This window comes from Phoxinus phoxinus (genome assembly GCF_949152265.1).
Source record: "Phoxinus phoxinus genome assembly, chromosome: 17".
Lineage (NCBI taxonomy): Eukaryota > Metazoa > Chordata > Actinopteri > Cypriniformes > Leuciscidae > Phoxinus > Phoxinus phoxinus.
The window spans coordinates 1,225,395-1,244,724 of record NC_136892.1 but is presented as its reverse complement, the minus strand read 5'-3'; the positions used below and the strand labels follow the sequence as shown (position 1 = coordinate 1,244,724).

Here is a 19,330-nt window from a genome sequence, read left to right as displayed (position 1 = left end):
ATTGCTAAAGTCAACAGATTTCACTGATAAACATACCAATCTCTGTGTAAAGATATAATAATAATAATGATGCTACCGTCTTTCTAAAGTCATTTTTTTACACCCTGTTATTTGGCTCTAAACCTCAGGTGGAAATTGAAATTTTGACACACCTCCACACAACAGTGGATTACTGAGTAATATACATCTGTGACATTTAATATTTTGTCTTTCTTTACTATTTATGTTTGTCTTTCACAACAAGTTAAAAAAATTGAGCCAGGGATGTTTCTGAAATGTGTTTGATTTGACATGGAATGACGCTACTGTCTTTGCAGGAATATTCACTAGCTTCCAAACTGTATCGTCATCATGAAAACCTCTTTTTCAGGGTTAATGTTTACAGTACTGACCTGCCCGTTGCTTTCTAGTAATCCTGCAGACCTCGATTAGCTTGTTCAGGTGTGTTTGATAAGGGTTGAGCTAAACAGTGGCCCTCCAGTACCTAAGTTGCCCAACCCTGATCTACAGTAAAGGTGCTCAGCAAATGAATTTATTATTGATTATGAAGGTTAGTCACTGATTAGGTTGAGTTAAATCAACTGTGGGTGGAGCAGATGTTCTTACTCATGTGCACATGATCTAAAATGTATAAAACGTGATGCATGACGAAGAATAAATCATTTGTAGAAACATTTAGGAAATAATGTTCATATTTGGAGTCATTGTAGGCAAAAAAATGAGCAAAGGTGCTAAATGTACACAAACCTCAGTCACCAAGGTTTTACAGAAACTCCTAATCATAACTATTTCAGTGACTGGTGTGTTTTCTTTCAGGTCAGAAACTTGTGCTACATGGTCACACGCAGAGAGAGGATCAAGCACTCTTTATGCAACCTTCAGGAGAAGATCTTTTCCCTGCAGATCCAGCTCTTAGAGAAGGACCTGGCTGGAGGTATGCAAACTCTTCACAACTATCCCTCATGCTTTTCTTTTCATACCTTGATCTATCGGTTTTAATTGATAGCACAATATCTAAGCTGGAATTGAAGCGAAGCGAGAAGCGTACGAGAGCTTTAAGCAGTGTTTGGGAGTCAAGTTCATGTACGGCTGAAATAGGGTTCAAAATGACCCTTCAAAAATGTATTATTTGTCCTTTTTACACACATGGTCAGTGAAAGAAGCTGCTCAAACTGCGGCTGGGCGATGAACGATATCATATCAAGATTGCGATAATATATATGTTGATAAAGATGATAGGCTCTGGGCATTTTTACTCTAAATTATCTAACCTACCAGTCAGAAATAAATGTGACAACATCCAGTCAGTTTTCTAAGAGCCGACGAGGGAACCGAACTTGCGTTACCCTCCAAAGCTGAGCAAATTGTTGAAAAAAAGGTAAGATGGCATTACACAACGTGATTTTGCGGACACACGAGATGAAGAACATTGAACAAGCTTTTGAGACGTAACTTTTTTAACTTGAGCACCATGTTTTTATAATGCCGTGTCATGCATGCGACGCGGAACACATCCATCTAGCACGTTTACTTATAAAACCAGTGGAAAAGTAGCGTAGAGGAATGCAAAAACCCTTTCTGTGTGATCCGGCCCAGACGGTCTGCAAAATATGCCGATGGACGGTTGGGAAACACAACAAACATTTTCCATCACATGAAAATGTACAATCCCAGCGACAACACCGCGAGTACGAGAATGCGAATCTGTGTAGCATAGTGACCGCTTTACAAAGTTTTCATCTTACTTACAAATCTTGAAAGTCTCAAATTAGAATCCCATGATTTTAACGCCATAAAGTCCTAAATATATGCTTTGAGGCCGCATTTACACTGCATGGTTTAAGTGACCCAATTCCGATTTTTTTTTTTGTCCAGATCAGATATGACCCATAAGCATGAAAGCATATTCTCAGATCGGTTTCAGGCCTCATTCATATGTGGAAATAAATCCGATATGAATCGGATACGTGCATGTGTAAGCGGACAGATCGGATATTCCCCTGTCAATGCGAGCCGCACGTCACTGAAAAAAGGGACTTTTTGAAAGATTTTGCGGGACAGATATATCCTATAACAAATTAAACTTCTCTAGTTGACTAGCAGAGTATTGATTTCGTCGTGGAGACTCTATTCGTTCCTGTGAAATCACAAAAATAATGCACACAATCATGTCCCTGCTCTTGATATACAATCTCTGAGGAACACATTTGGTTTTAATGAGAAAAAAAAAAAAAAGTGGTCAGATTCGAACCAAGAACCTCTAACATGCCAAAGAAAGGTTCTACCACGAGACCATTAGTACACACTAACACTTATAGCGTATCTGTGTTCATAATCACTGTCTTGAAGAATTTGTACTATATATAAGGATTAAACCATTGCATTCAAAATGTTTCTATGAATTTCATGTCATAAATACAATGTACTATTGAAATTGATTTCTTGATATCACAATGTTGTTTTTTGTTCGTTTCGCCAAGTGTAGTGTAAATGCAGATATCAGATATGGTTCACTTTTAAAAGATGTAAGCGGGTCGTTAAAAACCCCCGGATATAGTCAAAAAATCTGAATTGGGCATGAAGACCTGCAGTGTACATGTGGCCTGAGGCATTGTTGCACCAAGTCTTGGGTAATACCCAGTTTGCAACTGTCTTTTTTATTATGTAGTATGTCAGCGAGGGGAGGGGGAGTCGCCTGAAGACGAGAACGGACAAATTCAAGCAAAATGGGAAAGTGCAAATTTAACTCAATCGCTTAAAGATGACCAGTTTCGAGATGGTTGGAAACAACTAATGACAGCAACGGATTTTTTAGATTTTTAGAATGCATTTTTAGATTAGTTTTCCATCAACCGGTTAATATTTGCAACATAGCGTGTGTGCTACGTCCGCACACTGATGTAAACAACCTAATACTGATGAAAAGCACATCCGCTCTCCAACAGTAGATGGGGCTGAAGGGACAGCAGAAGTGCAGCCTTTACCCCAGTAACCCCATAAATAAAGCATTATTATTATTAAGGATACTTCCTTGGCAGGAGTGGTCCTTCCGAGTCATTTCCTTCAGAGGCTAGGCGAGGCTTTAGCATTCGGAGAACAGGCTAGCAAGTGCGCGTCCTTACGTCAGTGAAAAGGTCCGCTTTTGGTGCAGAAATGGAAGTGCTACTGATTTGGTTGCTGTACAGCTATTGAACTCAAGTGGACATCTGAAAATCTCTGTGCAAAATGTGTAAAGAAATTAATAAAAATCAAATCAAATCTTGTTTTTCAAGCAATAAAAATACATAGGAAAAAAATCCTGACTGAGGTTATCATAATTCATGCATTAAAAGGTTAAAATGTGTATAAACAATTATTTCCACACTTTTCTCCCACCCTGTACTTGGTTTTTAAATTGTCCCACTTTTTTGAACAAGATAACAAAGCTGCGCGCATAGGATTGTGGGTGATTTGGGAGCGCGAAGGATACACATATGCATCCTTTCCTGTATATGAGACATTTTCCGAATGAAGGACTCCGTCCTTGGATGAAATTCCGAGGATCCTCGACATTGGAACAGTCCTGTGACGGATGATGTAGCATCCTCGAAATTCCGGCTTCCCAGGATCCTTCCTTGACATTGAGAAACAGCTTCTGTTTCTGAGCAGTACTTTAATGTTTCATGCAGTCATTTGACGTGTCACATTACATCCAATTATGCATAGGTGTTAACTTTCACTACGCACTGTTACATGTTGCCATGTGCTTACTATTCTTATAGTATACTGAGTTTACGTAGGCACTGACGTGATCACTTGCTTGTCTAATACCAGCGGAAAGAACTTGAATTTCTGGCCATACAGATAAGATCATTCGAAACTGTAAAGGGTCTATTTTTATTTGTTTACACTCACAATAACGACAAAACTGCAAAAAATGCTTTTTTTAAATAAAGAAAACAAACAGGGTGCGCTCTCTGCTGTCTCAGTCTCCATGATCTTCTTTCTGAAATGCGTCACAAATATGAACCGAACCGAACCAAATATGCCACACGAGAGATGCTTGAAATGTCTACTTTTAAATTAAGTCAAATCAACAACAAATATGATCAGTTTATGTAATCCGTATGAACCCAACATACAGTTTCTCAAGTCTCTGCTTATAGTTATTAATGTGGCCACACCTCCTTCATACGGTAATGGTCCACGCCTGTCACCTCAGTAAACCGAGCTTCAGGCTTCATCAGATTCCCTCTGCTCTTCATCGAGTGTGGAAGACGACGCGCTGCGAGGAATAAGCCTTGATTTTACCGCAGAAGAAGAAGAATGCGATGCGCGGCTTGGTTCAGCGGAGGATATCTTTTCTGACCAGTAAGTGATTCATTTTCACATTAGTTAGCGTGTTATTTTTACATAAACTTTTACACATTTTACTATTTGGGTATTTCCCTTTCCTTTTTATTATATCTCCAGATTGAAATCGAGTGAAACGTTGAAATATATAATATAAGCAACCTTTCATTGCATCTGATGACCTATAAAGCAGGTTTTTTGCTCTATAATATAAAACATAATACGATATAAAATTAATTTGTTTACTCTGTAATATGATGAATGTTAAAGTCTAAGAATGTTTAGACTAGTGTTTTCTGTGACATACTGTTTATAACTTGATGATAATAACTGAATTTCTAAAATATAAAATGACTTGTCCTGCATGTATGATAATAAATACAATGCATGCGTGCCTCTATGACTACACAAATCATGTTTTTGTTGTGAGTGGGTAATATTAATAGTGATTACTAATGCAATAATAGTTTCTCCTGATATCAGCATGCTCACACACCTTTTCTTTCTTTTCTTTTTTCTTTTTCTTTTTTTTAAAATCCAGGGACCAGATAGACACTACTGATGAGTCCTGCGGACTCCAACTTTCACACGTTCTCTTCAAACTGTTTTTCTATGACCGCGCTGTGCCAACATCAGCAAGTTTTTCAGCTAAATTGAGCTAGTATTTGACATGAACATGGTGAATCCCTGACTACTGATGGTGGGGCAGTTTCTTTCTTCAGGGCAAAAGAAGCAGCAGACACATTGGCAATACCAGGTACGGGTGACTTGTGTCTTCAGTCAAACAGGAACTGTTTCCGGGAATGGCACAAAGGTGTTTGACAGTTCAAGCGTCTATGTTTAGATTCGTGTGTTAAATAATGTGTCTTTGACCTTCATTGTGTATTGATTATGTTGTGTTGAAATAAACTACAAACAAGGGGAAAAAAAAAACATTCTTTTAATCTTCTCACCTTCTTTCTTTGGTTCCTCACGGTCACATTTACCTTGATTGGACTATTACTGGAGGGTCTTTGTCTTCCCAGTTGTGAATCCCATCGATTCATGGCCATCGACACTCCCTCGCAACGCAAAAATTGTCTTACATTTTTTTAAGCAATATATTGTTAAATCTCTAGGCTACAAGATCCAGTTCTCAAAAGTCTTGTTCAATATGTGTTTTATGGCCTTATTTCAGTGACTTAAACTTTTTTTTAACGAACCACTTATGAACATTGTTTCTCTAAACTACAAACTTTTACATACATACAAGTCTAAAAAAAAATCTTTTTTTTATATGCAGCAACCCTGTTTGCACTTTTTACTCAACTTTCTACCTCTAAAAAATGTCAGACATGTAAAACCAGTGCCTATTTAATATATTTTTTTTATCTTTATTTGATCTTAATAGCTAACTTTTTGTATAAGTTATAGAGCTGCACAATTAATCATTAAAAGATTGCGATCTCGATTTAAACGCCCACACGATATTATCGCAGCGAACATTAAGGTCTGTGTTGGCGCTGACCCAGAGAGAGCAGTTGTCATGTGTGTATATGAAACAATTTCTTGAACTGTCTTTTAAACACACTGTAAAGCTTCAGGACTGACACAATAGAGCATCACAGTCCCGCCCACGGCCGGTGCCGGAAGTAAGAATTCAATACAATTTCTCCATTGACAGTTGGGGTATAAGCCATAAAAACGTAACCATACATGGTAGACTTAAAACCAGCTACGGCTGTACTAAGCGATTGTATATGCTCATATAAATGCCAAAGGTTCATGGGGCACTAACCTTGTTTTGAGATAAATGCCTTTTATTCACGATGTCTTCGATAAGTACTTCATTACCCACAATCCTGAACAATCCCACAATCCCACAGTGATGCATCTGATTGGTGGAAGTCGTGTAAACCCCGCGAAGGTCCGTGAAAAAACAGAGCGTTGCCATGGAAGCAGGATTCTAACCGTAGAGACTGGACGGACTGTTTTCTTTAGCGGAAGCCATATAAATCGTTTTTAAATCAATAAATTCCTTTTTAAATTAATATTTTGTGTCAAATTATTGATTTATTTGGTAAGGCTCTTTCGCGGTTGTGGCTGAGTCGACTTCAGTGAGGCGCGGTGGGTTATGGGATGAGTAGTTCCTTCGCTCGGAAATGAAAATATGTACACAGTCTTGTACCTTTGCCTTTTTTTGGATTTTCTCTTCGTTTTTTTCACTCGAAATTATGTTGTATGCTTATGAGTTCAGCCATAGCTGGTTATCCTCAGACATGCTCTAAAACTCTTTAGATACGGATTTTTCCAAAAGTCAATGGGAGAAATGAATGGGAAATTTACTTCCGGCACCGAAGCTCTCTCGGGCTGTGGGCGGGACTGTGATGCTCTATTCTGACAAAAGCAACATTACAGCAACAAAAAACTTATGTCCAAGAATTTTTGGCTGCTTTGCTGAGCGCTTTCTTGCAGTGTTGCCATGTCCACTTATTATAAGCGTTTTTGGGCTTGTTTAAGCTTTGCTCATAAAGCTCATGAGGAGGTGCGGGTCATAATATTTTGGTATTATTTTCATCGAAGCATTTTGATTTATTTCGCTTTTTTAAGGGTTTGTTGTTGGCTTTTTCTAGCAAGATCTGGCAACACACGTCAAGGCTCGTAGTTCTTCCCCTGTGCTTTTCTTGCACCGCACATACAGAAGAGAGAAACATCTCTGAAGCAGGTTGAAATACCTCATTAACAACTAGTTGATCAGTTTGGTTCTGTACACACTGCGTAGGATTTTTGTAAATGCGATTTTCACTATGTGCATTTTTCATTCGGCTGTAGAATGTGCTGGTCACTTCTTTAAATGACTGACCTGTGTGTGTACAGAACAGGATTAAGGACTAAAAGGTGAACTGACAACCGGATTTAGAAGTCATTTAGTGTGTAAGTAATGGAATACAAGTTTATAGTTCTGATATATATATGCACACTGATGTCTACAGTAGCGATCAAAATAGAGTAAATCACCTTTAAAAGCAACTTGATGCTTCAAATAAAGATTGTATCGTTACACCAGTAGGTGGCGACAAGTGACTGTTAAAAATGTATTTGTCATCGAATCATTCAAGAGATCTGTTAAAAATTGCAGCTTCATCCAGTAATTAAACAAGTGTCTTTATGAGTGAGTCATTGAGCCATTCACTCACACCAATTTTTTAATTAATACAAAAAAATTGATTTAATATTTTTTTTAAGTAGACTGCAGCAACATTTTGTCAGAACCTCCAGTAAATAACGTGTTATTTTGTTTAGTTGTCATTTCAGGATTGTGGGAGAATCGTGATCTCTTTTTTAAAGAAAATGATTGTAATTTTCAATTTATCCAGAATCGTGCAGCTCTAATAGGTTATACATCTTCCAATATTTGAGGTGTCACTGTTGCTGCCTCTATTTTAACAAGTTACAAGGCATCCGAACTTCAATTAATTTAAAGCTGCAGTCTGTAACTTTTTTGTGTGTAAAATGTATATGATAAGCGAGTGCATCATTAATTAATTTTCCGCTGTGGAGTAGCCCATTACCTGTGTGATTCGCCATAGACATAAACGCAATAGACATAAACACAGAGAATTAGCTCCGGCTACAATGTTCTTCCGCAATACGCATGCAATCCTGTTTATTAACCGCTAGAGCGCCAAAAGTTACGGACTGCAGCTTTAAGGCAGAAAAGCATGTTTGCACAGTTTAAAGTTTAAGTTGTTATTCTATTTATGTTAATAAACTATATTCTAAAATGTAATTAATGCACATTCAGGTATCTCCAGGCTTCAGTCATTGTCAGGTTACTTTTCAAGCTGGCAGCATTATAAAATTATACATCGTGATAAATATTACTATTGATCAATATGGAAAAAAATATTGTGAAAAATATATATTTTTGAAAGGATTGCAATGTCCACAACACTGCTACTTACTCCCATATTTAATAAAAAGGCAACGTTTCGACCCTACTGGGTCTTCTTCAGGCAAAGAAGCATTTGCACCCCCCCAAGTAGGGTCGAAACGTTGCCTTTTTATTAAATATGGGAGTAAGTAGCAGTGTTGCGGACATTACAATCCTTTCATCTAGGGATGGGCGATATGGCCTAAAATCCATATTGCAATATACATTACAGCCTCTTGCGATAACGATATATATCACGATATATAAATTATAATAAAACCATTTCAGAACAGGTTACACAGACCCTAAGGAAAGCCAAAAAAATTTTAAAGAAAGAAAGAAACGGTGTATGTAGTTTTGAGAACATTTATTGTGCAAAACTGTAATTATACAACATAATGTTGCAGATAAATAAAATTCAAGTACACTAGCTGCAGAGACTTTGTTTAAATATTAATATTAATGTTTGTTTAAAGAAACTAATGTTTAAATATTATGGCTAGCAGCTTATAAAAACCCAAATTCAAAATTAGAATATTATGAAAAGGTTTTCATAAAGCTGTAAGCCATAATCATCAAAATTATAACAAATAAAGCCTTGTAATATCTCACTTTGCATGTAATGAGTCTATATAATATATTAGTTTCACCTTTTACTTTTGCATGATATTCTAATTTTTTGAGTTTCTCCTGTTATACGTCAACTAAAGAAAATGCTTCAAGTATGAAAGTTTATTTACAGTAGTGCCATAGACAGTAAAGAGTGCAGAACAGTGCAGAAGCAAAGAGCAAAAAAACTGATGCATTCTCAGTTAAAAAGCAACACAACAACGAATCTTTAAATCGGGCACACACACAGATGTTGTGTTTACACCACTATTTTGTGAATACGCGCTGGTGTTCAGTGACATGTTTCGTGTTGAGATGGTAGAGCAGATAGTCGTGTGTGTTACCGAACTGTTGCCCCACGCACTCTGTATAGTTTGCTGCAGCTCGTCGGACGGCTTAAATCCGAACCAAGTCCAAATAACGGATGTTGCACCGATCTTTTCCACCAGCTCCTCCGTTTCGCTGTCAGCCATGTTTACTCAAGATGACGACGAGTATGATGCGGTTCAGCCGGTTGCAGTTCGCGGCTCTAAATTTCGCGGGTAGATTGCGTCATCAACATGCATTATCGCGATAGTGCAATAGAATTAAAATCTCTATCGTAGGCCAATTTTGTATCGTTTATATCGCATATCGTTTATATCGCCCATTACTACTTTCATCTTAATATTCCTTTTTGACCAGCACCTGCCAGAAGTTGGGATGTGCACACAATAACCCTTTTTAAAAAATATATTTTTTGCCATATTGCCCAGCCCTAGGTCAAACTAAATATTTGATCAGTTTTATTTTCTATACTTTGTTTATGAGGTTTGCCATTTTTCCAACCCTGTTAACTTCTGGCAATAGAAATTCTTTAAAACGAGGCAAAATGCGTTCAACATCTCAAATGAATCGCAAAGATTAACGCGTTCATTCCCCCAGCCCTAATGAATATATATTAAAGTAATATGAAAAAGATTTTTATAAATGAGTAACCAAGGTTTCTTGCAATTATTGGAAGGATAGAGTGCAGCAAAAGATTCCCTTACATTCACTGGAAAAATAAAGGACAGTAAGGTGTTTAAGTCTTTCTGCCTTACAACTGTGGACAAACAAACTTGATGCAGTATATTTCATACTATATTTTCCATAAATAATCGTCATTTTTAAAATAAGAGAATTGGCCAATAAGAAATCTGGCTGGCAATATTAGGTATCTAGCTAGTCAATGTAGACGATAGGGAAAGTTAACCGTTTCAGCCCATGCCATCAAAATCTCAGTCGACCAGGAAACCAAAGTTGGCAGCTCAGGTTTAGGTTAGATACTCAAAAATATCGGCATTACAGTATCATGTTCCTAAAATTATTTTGGCTGTTCAAACTGAAAATCAGACCCAAAGATATCTACTGATGAGAAAATGATTCACCAACAATAAAATTGCCATGCCCTTCACATTAGTCTTGGGACGTTAAAGGTTTCATTCTTTAAGTACATACTTTAGTATAATCTCTGACAATGCATTTTCAACACACTGGCTAGACTTGATAATCCAAACTAAAGAAGAATTGAATAAACATCAGGAACGACACAAAGAAACACCAGCACAAAACTTTAACACAAGACAAAAAACAGACGACAACTGAGGGTTTAATTACATAAGATGATGAGTAACAGGTGAGACACTAATCAATGAAACAATGATTAACTATGGCAACTAACAAGACCGTAATGGAAACTGAAACTAAAACACAGGACCTGAACGCAGGCAAAACAAGACAACAGAATATCAAAATAAGAGTCCTTGAAATCAGAGACAGAGAATTGTGACGCATGATTGCTCTTTTACAAGTATGAATATGTGCACTTTTCACATGTTTTAATCAGATATGAACGCAATGTTGGGAAAAATGTGTAAATCACATTGTGATTGAGCTCTTTCAGTTACAATGGACTAAAACATGGACAATGAATAACTGGAAAAAAAAAATATATATATATATATACATATATTGTATTTCATAGTAGTGTACTCATTATAATATTATTAATCAGGAGATCAGCTAGGACAGTTTTAAGGCCCTAATAAAATCCGTAAAAAAAATCCCAAATTTTATCCCAAGTTTTTTTTTTTTTTTTTGCAAATTCCGTTTTAATTTTTGGGAGCTACCCTTACCCTTTACTGTTATTTTAGTCGTAAAAAGAGTGTGCTTTTAATGTTAATTATTAAAATATACACAAATAAAATAGGAATGACCTTAAAATTATTGAGGTAACAAACATCACACGTTAATTTGGCAATTCCGCAATTCCGTCCCCGATTCCGTGATCGCAGAAATTATAGGGCCCTACAGTTTTCACATGTTTTACTGTAAATGTTAATATGCATACGGGCTGGGCCAAAAAATAGCTTTTTTGATTAATCGTTTAAAATGTTGTCGATTCAAAATCGATTCTCAAAAGCCACGAATTGATTTTTTCCATATTTATTTATCTATGACCCAAAAGCCAGTATTAGTTTTCCTACACTGTTCATAGGCTTGTGGCCTCCATGTTAAAGCTAATGCTGTGAGATATTATGTTTGTTTTATCTTAAACATACAATAACCTGATCCTGTTTGATCAAGGCATGCCACTGTTCTGACTTGTCCAAATTTCAGCATAAATTTTTCATCTTGCATCAAAATCCTGTCTATTCATTGTATGCATTTGAAATATAGAGTTGAATTCTGTTTTAAATGTACCCAAGTGTAAAATAAAAAGAGTTTAATATACAGGTTTGTGGCTCATGATTTTTTTTATATTAATTAACCACTGGTAAACTTATGTTCACTGTTCCTTTTTATAAATATGAATTTGCATTAAATCTATATTCATTGAGTCAAATCGGGAATCGAAATCGAATCGAATTGAGAGCTTGCAGATCTAAATCGAATCGAATTGGAACATCTGAATCGATACCCAGCCCTAATATGCATTTAAATACACTAAATGATGAAATATTTGGTGTAAAATTTGTTTTGTCAACTAAAATGTTTATAGACTAATATTAGATGCAATTTTATTTTGTAAAATTGACTAATATACAATGAACACTGACTAAATTTAATGAATATTTTTTTAATAAAGTTTAAAATTAAATGCACTTGTTGACAGCCAGGTTTGTTCTTTGCGATGAGCAATAAAACAGGTTGCTGTTTGTTCCCTTTCGAGGGAACTCGCGATGCATCGATGACGCTTTGGGAACGCTCCTGCGTGATTGCGTCTGAAGCACTTGTGTCAACTAGTCCAATGGCGAGAGTGGGCGTCACGGGCGGGTGACGTGACGACCAGGAAAGGATAAAGGACATCCGGTTTAGAACCGCGCTATTTGTGCCTCAGAAAAGCGCTCTGTGTTATACTGTCTGTCTTATTTATTGTTGTCTGTCACTTTTTCAGTCTCAAGCATAGATATTATGGCGAACAAAACAACCTTAGGTCGTGTGTTCCTCCCTGCCCTCTGTCTCTACGGGTGGGGATACACACGATGTATGTGTTGTTTGTTTGGAACGGAGCTCGCGTTCAGGCTCGCGTTCTTCGCAGTATCGGCCCCGTGTTGCCGAGGCAGCACGGAAGTTGGTATTGTGGGGTTCGCAAATGGATCTCGCGGAGGGGTTCGAGACGGGCGCCGCCTTTTCTCTGCCTTTACCCGGGGGATCCAGCGCTCTCTCTCTGGGATCGGAAGCCCGCGCCGCGTGTATCTCTGAGGAGGTAGGGGTGCTGAGCATCGATGCATGTCCACAAGCATAATATATATATGGACAGGAGTATGGGGAGCAAACAGCTTTGGATCGCGTGTTCCTCCCTGCCCTCGCTTCATTACGAGTGGGGACACACGCGATTCATGTGTTGTTTGTTTGGGAGTGGAGAATGCAATCAGCTCTAGTAAAAGGGGACTGACAGTGATCATTCATAAATTCCAGACGTGTAACATAAACATTATCGAGAGTTTAGCTCTGCTCCCAATGGCTTTCTTCTCGAGGGAAGAAAGTCAATAAAGATTATTTGGCTCGGATCTCGCGTTTGCTGGGGCATCGCTTAGATTACGAGTCTGCAATAATAATAGTGGACTGGCTACATTCATTCATGAACATTACCGACGTGTGTTCACTATCGGAAGTTTCCCCGTGCTACTGGTTATTTGTGCCATCTACTGTGCCATCTGCCTTTTTTTTGTTGTTATCTCGGGACGCCTGTCCCTATAACTCAAATAGAGTTCGTCAGCTCCAGTTATGTATCCAGCCTCTCATGGAGACTTCAGATGCCCCAACGCCTGTGATGAGACGACTCGACGCCTGTGAAGAGACGACCCAACGCCGGCAATATGTTATGCCCTAAATTTTATGAGTAACTAACTGTATTTTGTGTGTATATTTTTGAAATGCATTTTCTGTAAAGCTGCTTTAAAACAATATGTATTGTGAAAAGCGCTATACAAATAAACTTGAATTGAATTGAATTGAATTATTTAAAAAAAGACTTCAATAAGAATCCAGTGGTTATGCAAATGCAATGCATTGATTAAAGAGATACACAGTGTATTGCAAGCTATGAATTTATGATTCTTTTATTGTATGTTGAAACTATTTTATATATAAGCTATATATAAATATATATTCAGCCTTTCATCCAGACTATATTATCTTGTCTGGTTGATTTTTTGCTGTTTGATTCTGAGGAATTAAATAAGTGGGCTGCATTTAAATTTGCTTATCTGACTTTCATTAGTTAGATTCATGCATAAGTTCAGCATTTCATCCAGACCGTGTAACTTGTCTAATTGATCTTTTACATTTAATTTTGAGGAATTATATGGTATAATTATGTGCTGAGCATCGAGTTAAGGAAATAGAATATTCTCAATCTCCTGTGTGCAATGAGTTGGAGTTTATAACTTCGTAAATGGGGCTGCTGGGCGGAGCAGCACTAGCCATTAACAAACTCCTTGTACAGGCAGAGTGTCGTTTCCTGTGCTCCCCCTCAGAAAGATTGGGGACCAGAATGGCATTCTCTACAGAAGCCTTTAAAGCAGAAGATGGATCTGAGGACTGTTTTTTTCTGTAAAAAGGCTTCGCCCAAGGTCCTGATGCCACTGGTGTCAGACCCTCTGAGGGCAACCCCGACCGGGGTGGAGCGGTGTACACCTCAGTATACGCTGCCCGCCCCACCTCGGTGCCCTCAGGAGGCCGTTCTGCCAACCCCGCCACCCTTGGTGCCTCGGGGCGCAGCGGTCTCCAGCGAGCACATGGCTTAGTGTCACCACGACACTGTGTCAAACTCGCACCCTCTGAGGGGGGTTCAAAAACAATCAGTTCGGTTGTTTCCTGGCAGGATGCTTCAGGTCACCGAAGTGGCCGTTACAATAACACCAGAGGCCAGTCTCGAGAGACTGGTACACTTAGTAGATTTTCTGACAGAGTGGAAGAATCTGCCGAATATATCTCCATGGGTCCTGCAGATAATAGAGAGAGGTTTCAGAATCTAGTTTCTTTCTCCTCCACCTCGTTACAACGGGGTGCTACTCGCGTTAGTACATCCCTAGCAGGCTCTGGTAATGGAGCAAGAAGTAGAGTCTCTATTAGCGAAGGGAGCTATAGAGGAGGTGTACTCGCCCGACAGAGAATCGGGGTTTTACAGCCGCTACTTTACTTGATGGGGTTGCGTCCCATTTTAGATCTTAGTCTGTTGTATCGTGCAGTCATGAAACTCAAGTTCAAGATGCTCACACTCAAACAGATCGTGACTCAAATCAGATCCGAGGACTGGTTTATCACGATAGATTTATAAGGCGCTTACTTCCATCCTTCCTCAACAAACGAAGTTCCTGTGGTTTTCTTTTGGGGGAAAAGAATACCATTATCGGGTGCTTCCATTCGGTCTAGCTCTATCACCCCGCATGTTCACGAAGTGTGTAGATGCAGCTCTGGCCCCGCCAGGCTGCAGGGCTACGCATTCTGAACTACATCGATGACTGGCTGATTCTGGTGGAATCAGAGCAGTTAGCGGTTCTGCATCGAGATGTTGTCCTCGCTCAGATGAAGAAATTGGGGTTGAGACTCAATGCCAAGAAGAGTGTGCTTTCTCCATTACAGAGAACCACTTTCCTTGGTGTGGTATGCGATTCAGTCACGATGCGAGCCACACTATCGCCCGTTCGTGTAGCTGTTATCCTCACAGCCACAAAAGAGTTGAAGCTAGGCCAGTCACGCACTGTGAAACAGTTTGAGAAACTGTTGGGCCTCATGGCAGCAGCGTCCAATGTGTTACCCTTTGGCCTACTGTACATGAGACCCTTGCAGTGGTGGCTCAGAACAAGAGGGTTCTCCCCGAGGGGAAACCCACTTCGTACGATCAAGATTACGTGGTGGTGTCTCCGCGCCTTGGTTATATGGAGGAAATACTGGTTCCTATCTCACATGAGCAGTCACGCATTATGAAACAGTTCGAGAAACTGTTGGGCCTCATGGCAGCAGCGTCCAATGTGATACCCTTTGGCCTACTGTACATGAGACCCTTGCAGTGGTGGCTCAGAACCAGAGGGTGCTCCCAGAGGGGAAACCCACTTCGTACGATCAAGATCACATGGCGGTGTCTCCGCGCCTTGGTTATGTGGAGGACATACTGGTTCCTTTCCCAGGTTCCGGCGTTGGGAGCTCTTTGCCATCGAGTTGCTATCTCGACAGATGCTTCCCTCACCGGCTGGGGAGCGGTAATGGGAGGCCGCTCATCCCAGGGCCTGTGGAGGAGTCATCATCTTTTTTGGCACATAAATTGCCTGGAGATGATGGCAGTCTTCAATGCGTTGAGACTTTTCTCCCAGACCTGAGGGACCATCATGTGCTTGTCCGTACAGACAACACATCGGTGGTCTCTTACATAAATATGTAGGAGCAGTCATCCTGTTGAGGCAGGGGCTGAGGCCCGGGGAATGGATGCTCCACACTGAGGTGGTGGAGCACATTTGGGGGGTTTATGACCAGACATCTCAGGATACGAAGCACGGTCTACTTTGGTTTTCCCTCACACACCCAGCTCCCTTGCGGCTGGACGTTGTGGTATGGACATGGCCGAGGCTACGTCTGTACATCTTTCCCCGATTACTCTGCTCCCAGGAGTTCTGGACCCGGACCCGGTGTCTCTCCTCGACGGCTCTCCCTTTGAGATTCTAGTCAGGAGGGACCTTCGGTCTCAAGTGGATTGGGTGATCTTTCACCCAGCCCTGAGATTTGGATCCTGTGGGTTTGGCCTCTGAGGGGGCCCAACTCATTGACTTTGGTCTCTCAACTGAGGTTGTGGAGGAAACTTTATGTTATGGGTATTCACTTCATATTACGGGTCTTGGACAGTGGGAACCTTGGAACCTGGGGGGACCTTTGGTTTTCTCTGTGGTGCTTTTAGACCAGGACAGGAGTATGGCGGCTTAGAAGCCTTTGTTATATATGTACAGAGGTGGAAAGTCCAGGGGTCAGAAAGTAAAAGTCCTGCCATATGTTTATTCCACCCATGAACTCAGTCAGCTGATTTCACTAATTAGTTCTATCTCCTGGCTGAAAAACTGTGCTAATTAGCAAATCCAGGTGATTGGAACAAAATACTGAGGAGGACTTTTACTTTCTGAACCTGGACTTTCCACCTCTGTATATGTAGATATCCCTGTAGGATGTGGTATGTGGCAGGCTGGTCCTCTCCGCTCACATTCGTAAGGTTTTGCAACTTCGACCTGGGCGCTTCCCCAGGTTCTCAAATGCTCTTGTCTTAGTTGTGCAGTATTCACACAGACAGGTTCTGTTTCTTATGGCGTATTTGGTATTATTCGTTCCCAAAGCGTCATCGACGCATCGCGAGTTCCCTCGAAAGGGAACGTCTCAGGTTATGACTGTAACCTTAGTTCCCTGAGAAGGGAACGAGATAATGCGTCACTTTGGATTGGTTTAACAATCCTTAGAAATCGTAATACTAGGGAAGAAGTAAGCATAAAGAGTATGTGCGTGTGACCCTGACTACACTGATCGTATATCTTCCTTTTGTCCTCAATCCAGGGGCTGTTTGCATGATAGATGTTGTTAAAAATATAAACCATTGTTTAATTATATTTCTGCATAAACATACAGTACGTCGCTAGACAGGTAATGAACATAATCTAGGTATGGGTGGATAATGTTTGAATTTTAACGATTCCGATTTAGATTCTGCTTATTGATTCCTATTCTTATAGATTCTAATTTCGATTCCAATAAGGTAATAAATAAATAAAACTTGGATATCTTTCACATTTAATTGTAGCAAAACATTTAATTGTAGCTGAATATCATGAAAAAAAATCATCAGGCTAAAGAACACTTACACAAGTAGCGTTTGCCTGTGGTTTAAAAACACCATAGAAAAACAGCTAGCCTAACTAATATAGATTTCAAGCATCATTAAAGACAAGTAAACACTCAGTAATTTGATAAATAAAAAGTTAGCAATGGCAACAAATAGATACAACTGAACAAATAGACAACTGAAATAAAGTGTTTTAAGATTTTCAGGTAATTAACTAATCAAATGTAAAAAAAAAAAGAGGAGAATATTAGTGTCATTATAGAGACGGCAGCAGGAATATTAGTGTTATTATAGAGACACATCAGGAATATTAGTGTTATTATAGAGACACATCAGGAATATTAGTGTTATTATTATAGAGACACATCAGGAATATTAGTGTCATTATAGAGACGGCAGCAGGAATATTAGTGTTATTATAGAGACACATCAGGAATATTAGTGTTATTATTAGTGTTATTATAGAGACACATCAGGAATATTAGTGTTATTATTAGTGTTATTATAGAGACACATCAGGAATATTAGTGTCATTATAGAGACACATCAGGAATATTAGTGTCATTATAGAGACGGCAGCGGGAATATTAGTGTTATTATAGAGACACATCAGGAATATTAGTGTTATTATAGAGACACATCAGGAATATTAGTGTTATTATAGAGACACATCAGGAATATTAGTGTTATTATAGAGACGGCAGAAGGAATATTAGTGTTATTATAGAGACACATCAGGAATATTAGTGTTATTATAGAGACACATCAGGAATATTAGTGTTATTATAGAGACAGCGGCAGGAATATTAGTGTTATTATAGAGACACATCAGGAATATTAGTGTTATTATAGAGACAGCGGCAGGAATATTAGTGTTATTATAGAGACGGCAGCAGGAATATTAGTGTTATTATAGAGACACATCAGGAATATTAGTGTTATTATAGAGACACATCAGGAATATTAGTGTTATTATAGAGACACATCAGGAATATTAGTGTTATTATAGAGACACATCAGGAATATTAGTGTTATTATAGAGACGGCAGCAGGAATATTAGTGTCATTATAGAGACACATCAGGAATATTAGTGTTATTATAGAGACAGCGGCAGGAATATTAGTGTTATTATAGAGACGGCAGCAGGAATATTAGTGTCATTATAGAGACACATCAGGAATATTAGTGTTATTATAGAGACACATCAGGAATATTAGTGTTATTATAGAGACACATCAGGAATATTAGTGTTATTATAGAGACACATCAGGAATATTAGTGTTATTATAGAGACACATCAGGAATATTAGTGTTATTATAGAGACACATCAGGAATATTAGTGTTATTATAGAGACACATCAGGAATATTAGTGTTATTATAGAGACGGCAGAAGGAATATTAGTGTTATTATAGAGACACATCAGGAATATTAGTGTTATTATAGAGACACATCAGGAATATTAGTGTTATTATAGAGACGGCAGCAGGAATATTAGTGTCATTATAGAGACACATCAGGAATATTAGTGTTATTATAGAGACACATCAGGAATATTAGTGTTATTATAGAGACACATCAGGAATATTAGTGTTATTATAGAGACACATCAGGAATATTAGTGTTATTATAGAGACACATCAGGAATATTAGTGTTATTATAGAGACACATCAGGAATATTAGTGTTATTATAGAGACACATCAGGAATATTAGTGTTATTATAGAGACGGCAGAAGGAATATTAGTGTTATTATAGAGACACATCAGGAATATTAGTGTTATTATAGAGACGGCAGCAGGAATATTAGTGTCATTATAGAGACACATCAGGAATATTAGTGTTATTATAGAGACACATCAGGAATATTAGTGTTATTATAGAGACACATCAGGAATATTAGTGTTATTATAGAGACACATCAGGAATATTAGTGTTATTATAGAGACACATCAGGAATATTAGTGTTATTATAGAGACATCAGGAATATTAGTGTTATTATAGAGACGGCAGCGGGAATATTAGTGTTATTATAGAGACACATCAGGAATATTAGTGTCATTATAGAGACACATCAGGAATATTAGTGTCATTATAGAGACAGCGGCAGGAATATTAGTGTTATTATAG

The 19,330-nt window shown here is 38.6% G+C and overlaps 1 protein-coding gene across 12 annotated transcripts in view; it reads left to right on the top strand.

The window, feature by feature from the left end:
- The window catches only part of jade2 (jade family PHD finger 2), an 87,209-nt gene that overhangs the window by 39,149 nt on the left and 28,730 nt on the right, over nucleotides 1-19,330 (top strand). For 6 of the 12 annotated variants that reach the window (XR_013794466.1, XR_013794467.1, XR_013794468.1 and 3 more), the window contains one exon: nucleotides 817-934. Coding sequence is in view for 6 of the 12 variants with exons in the window: in XM_079584995.1 (XP_079441121.1) it covers nucleotides 817-934 (118 nt within the window). In the remaining 6 variants the exon portion in view is untranslated. Of the gene's footprint in view, nucleotides 1-816; nucleotides 935-4,145; nucleotides 4,351-4,873; nucleotides 5,256-19,330 lie in introns of those variants that run through there. The other 6 variants (XR_013794469.1, XR_013794470.1, XR_013794471.1 and 3 more) reach the window with 4 other exon arrangements.